Source organism: Salmo salar, chromosome 12 (assembly GCF_965601325.2).
Source record: "Salmo salar chromosome 12, fSalSal1, whole genome shotgun sequence".
NCBI classification, from domain to species: Eukaryota; Metazoa; Chordata; class Actinopteri; order Salmoniformes; family Salmonidae; genus Salmo; species Salmo salar.
Window position 1 is genome coordinate 21,252,501 of NC_138302.1, and position 3,394 is coordinate 21,255,894.

The 3,394-nt window shown below is 44.9% G+C and overlaps 1 protein-coding gene across 1 annotated transcript in view; it reads right to left on the bottom strand.

Annotated features, from left to right (window-relative positions):
• The window catches only part of LOC106592503 (GRB2-related adapter protein), a 5,020-nt gene extending 1,936 nt beyond the window's left edge, over window positions 1–3,084 (bottom strand). Inside the window, exons 1-4 of the mRNA XM_045690997.2 lie at window positions 2,939–3,084; window positions 2,394–2,481; window positions 1,495–1,586; window positions 33–152 (exon numbers count right to left, since the gene is read on the bottom strand). Coding sequence (XP_045546953.1) covers window positions 33–152; window positions 1,495–1,586; window positions 2,394–2,471 — 290 coding nt within the window. The 5' untranslated portion in view covers window positions 2,472–2,481; window positions 2,939–3,084. The remainder of the gene's footprint in view (window positions 1–32; window positions 153–1,494; window positions 1,587–2,393; window positions 2,482–2,938) is intronic.
• Window positions 3,085–3,394: the final 310 nt, after the last annotated feature.

Genomic DNA, 3,394 nt, shown 5'->3' on the forward strand with positions numbered 1-3,394 from the left:
TCTTTTTAATGTAAAGACACACACACACTGACCTAACGGATATGGAGAAATCTCCTGGGGAGCTCTGGCTGCCCCTGATCAGAAAGGATCCTATAGGCTGGGCCATGAGAGACTCCTGGGCCTCACCTCGACTAGCACTCTCCTGGTACCAACTAGAGATGAGGGGAGAGGGGGAGGGAGGAGGAGAGAGAGGGAGAGAGAGTGGGGGAAAGGGAGAGCAGTAAACAAAATAGTATTTAGTATTTTTCATAACATCGGATTGTGTTCACACCTGCTTACACACAGACATCACATAGCCGACACACACTGACACACACTACTGCTTGATTGTCTTGGGTAATAAGTATGACCTGGGTAGGTAATGGTCTTGGTAATAAGTACAACCTGGGTAGGTGATTGTCTTGGGTAATAAGTATGACCTGGGTAGGTGATTGTCTTGGGTAATAAGTATGACCTGGGTAGGTAATGGTCTTGGTAATAAGTACAACCTGGGTAGGTGATTGTCTTGGGTAATAAGTATGACCTGGATAGGTGATTGTCTTGGGTAATAAGTATGTCCTGGGTAGGTGATGGTCTTGGTAATAAGTACGACCTGGGTAGGTGATTGTCTTGGGTAATAAGTATGTCCTGGGTAGGTGATGGTCTTGGTAATAAGTACGACCTGGGTAGGTGATTGTCTTGGGTAATAAGTACGACCTGGGTAGGTGGTTGTCTTGGGTAATAAGTATGACCTGGGTAGGTGATTGTCTTGGGTAATAAGTATGTCCTGGGTAGGTGATGGTCTTGGTAATAAGTACGACCTGGGTAGGTGATTGTCTTGGGTAATAAGTACGACCTGGGTAGGTGATTGTCTTGGGTAATAAGTATGACCTGGGTAGGTGATTGTCTTGGGTAATAAGTATGACCTGGGTAGGTGATTGTCTTGGGTAATAAGTATGTCCTGGGTAGGTGATGGTCTTGGTAATAAGTACGACCTGGGTAGGTGATTGTCTTGGGTAATAAGTACGACCTGGGTAGGTGATTGTCTTGGGTAATAAGTATGACCTGGGTAGGTGATTGTCTTGGGTAATAAGTGTGTCCTGGGTAGGTGATGGTCTTGGTAATAAGTACGACCTGGGTAGGTGATTGTCTTGGGTAATAAGTACGACCTGGGTAGGTGGTTGTCTTGGGTAATAAGTATGACCTGGGTAGGTGATTGTCTTGGGTAATAAGTATGACCTGGGTAGGTGATTGTCTTGGTAATAAGTACGACCTGGGTAGGTAATGGTCTTGGTAATAAGTACGACCTGGGTAGGTGATTGTCTTGGGTAATAAGTATGACCTGGGTAGGTGATGGTCTTGGTAATAAGTACGACCTGGGTAGGTAATTGTCTTGGGTAATAAGTATGACCTGGGTAGGTGATGGTCTTGGTAATAAGTATGACCTGGGTAGGTGATTGTCTTGGGTAATAAGTATGACCTGGGTAGGTGATGGTCTTGGGTAATAAGTATGACCTGGGTAGGTGAATGTCGATGTAGTTACGTGGTATGAATCCCTTCTTTCCATGTCGCTCAGCCATCAACCAGTCATCATTGGTGCCCAAGATCTACAGAGAACAGAGGAGTGGGACACACACACACACACTTAAAGTGGTTAGAATGGAGAAGTACTGTAGCCTACTATTGACATAAGTCACAGAGTGCAAACAGGAAATGCTGTGGATACCGTATTACTAATCCATGTTTGCCATTTGACCGTCTCACAACATAGCTTAGTGTATGCTATAACAAAGGCCTGTGACCAACATGTCAGCATCTATCAACTAACAATGGGTTTGCAAGGCAGTGTTGCATGGAGTATTTCTTCCGACATATGGGTTGTCTACTTATATATGTGCCCTTGCTAGGGTACACTAGTAGTGTGGAAGGGGATTGCTGTTGTAACGGTTGTCGTCGGGAATAGAGGACCAAAACGCAGCAGGAATGTGGATGCTCATCTTGTATTTATTTTTAAATAAAAAGAACACCAAAATAACTAAACGAAGAACTCACGAACAACAAAACAGTCTTGTCAGGCTCACACAGGCAAAACAAGAAACAATCTCCCACAAACACTTAACCAAACACATACCCATATATAGGACTCTCAATCAGAGGCAACTAGAAAACACCTGCCTCCAATTGAGAGTCCAACCCCAATAAACTAGACATAGAAATACAAAAGACTAGAGACCACATAGAAAATACAAACCTAGAACATAACCCCAAAAACCCGGAAATAATAAATCAAACACCCTACTACATAAAACACCACCCCGAACCACATAAACAAAATACCCTCTGCCACATCCTGACCAAACTACAATAACAAATGACCCTTATACTGGTCAGGACGTGACAGCTGTCCTCTTTACCTTCATGTTGTCTCCCTTCCTGAAGCTCAGCTCGTCCTCAGCAGTGGCAGTAAAGTCATACTTACCTACTGCCTCCATAGCAGGGAGTCTGGGGGGGGGGTTCAGGGGGAGAGAGATAGAGGGAGGTGACACAGAGAGAGAGAGAGAGAGAGAGAGAAAAGAGGGAGGTAGGGAGGGAGGGACAGAGAGAGAGAGAGAGAGAGAAGGAGGGAGGGAGGGACCGGAAGAGAGAGAGAGAGAGAAGAGGGATGAACAGGGAGAGAGAGGGAGAGAGAGAGAGAGAGAGAGAGAGAGAAGAGGGAGGGAGGGACAGAGAGAGGGGGATAGGTAAAGAGAGGAAGAGAGAGAAAGAGAGAGAGAGATAAAGGAAAGAAGGAAGGCAGGAAGGAAGGAAGGGGGAGAGGACAGGATAGAGAGGTTAAACAAAGGCATAGTTCTGTAACAGAAACCCAAAACACATCAACTTTGACACATCATTAATGAATATACGACCCTATAGACAACAACAACAACAAACAAACACTGTAAAGGAAACTGATACATACTTCGATTCCCCCAGACAGCACGGTTAGTAGAGATGGTAGCTCCAAACTTGAACTGTCCTTGTCAGAGTTCTGACAGACAGGATATGATGCAGTCCTGCAGTTGCGCAAACAGAACCTTGTTCTCAAGTTGTTTAGAAGATGTCTGACCGTATCACACACACACACACACACACACACACACACACCACACACACACACACACACACACACACACACACACACACACACACACACACACACACACACACACACACACACACACACACACACACACACATTAACACACACACACACACACAGAGAAGGGGTGAAACCACAATGCTGTCTCAGTGTGGCATATGCTAAATATGCATAAAGTCTGTTTCAGAAGAGAACATTCATCATTGACAAACTTCCTCCTTTGGAAGCACTGCTGTAGCTGGCTTTCTGGAAACACCCAAATAACCTTTTACATTT